Source organism: Lactuca saligna, chromosome 7 (genome assembly GCF_052625555.1).
Source record: "Lactuca saligna cultivar CGN05327 chromosome 7, ASM5262555v1, whole genome shotgun sequence".
Taxonomy (NCBI): domain Eukaryota; kingdom Viridiplantae; phylum Streptophyta; class Magnoliopsida; order Asterales; family Asteraceae; genus Lactuca; species Lactuca saligna.
The window spans coordinates 45300757-45301821 of record NC_136423.1 but is presented as its reverse complement, the minus strand read 5'-3'; the positions used below and the strand labels follow the sequence as shown (position 1 = coordinate 45301821).

At 35.8% G+C, this 1065-nt stretch overlaps 1 protein-coding gene across 1 annotated transcript; it reads right to left on the bottom strand.

Moving 5' to 3' along the window:
* Window positions 1-203: 203 nt before the first annotated feature.
* LOC145006886 (uncharacterized) lies at window positions 204-800 on the bottom strand. Its single transcript, XM_078965910.1, has 2 exons — window positions 556-800; window positions 204-396 (listed from the first exon to the last, which is right to left on the bottom strand). The coding sequence occupies exons 1-2, from the start codon at window positions 798-800 to the stop codon at window positions 204-206; spliced, it is 438 nt and encodes a 145-aa protein (XP_078822036.1).
* Window positions 801-1065: the final 265 nt, after the last annotated feature.

The following is a 1065-nucleotide window of genomic DNA, read 5'->3' as shown; positions in this document are numbered from 1 at the left end:
AATATCAACCACTCTATGTAAATATTCCGATTTTCCTGGTTGAAATTGCACATTTCTAGGTTCTGTATGTGAATACGTTGCAATATTGCGTCCTTTATCTTCGACAACCATGTTATGCATTATGATACATGCATACATGATATCTCCTAGAGTATCTAACTCATAAGGTCTCGCCGCATGTTCAAATATGTGCCATTTTGATTTCAAAACTCCAAAACACGTTCAATGTCCTTACGTGCTCCTTCTTGTTGTTTCTTGAAATATTTATCTCTTGGGTCTATTGGGTGTCGAAATGCATTCACAAATGTGGAATATGATGGATATATTCCATTTGTAAGGTAATACCCAAACTTATATTCATTTCCATTCACTGTGAAAGGAGCAACCGGAGCTTTCCTGACAAAAGATCGTCAAATATTGGTGATTGACCGAGAACGTTGACGTCGTTGTTAGAACCCGCAACCCCGAAAAAAGCATGCCAAGTCCATAAATCTTGTGAAGTAACAACCTCTAATACCAACAAAGGCGCTCCATGATGACCGCTCGAATACTGGCCTTTCCACACCACGAGACAATTTCTCCATTTCCAGTGTGTAGTTAATGCTCCCAAGCATACCCGTAAAACCATGTCTTTCTTCATGCGCCGCATATAGTTGTTGCATATCATGCAACGAAGGTTTGCACAAGTATTGGTTACTGAAGGTTTCGACAGCACCTCTTGCCAATAAATACAAACATTCTCGTGCGGTATTCTCAGACATTCTCATATAATCTTCAACAGAATCGGGCGACTCCCCCATTGCTATAAGTTTAATTGCAACAACACATTTCTGCAATCCTGTGAAGTCTCGTTTACCTCTAGCATCGTATCTCAATTGGAAAAATCATACCTAAATATATATTAAACATATAAAAATTGTATTTATTTTATCTAAAAGTGACATTTATAAATTAGAAAATTTGAAACAAACGATTCCTAAAAATATATTAAACATGTAAAAAAATGTATTTATTTTATCTAAAAGTGACATTTATAAATAAGAAAAATTGAAACAAACGATACCT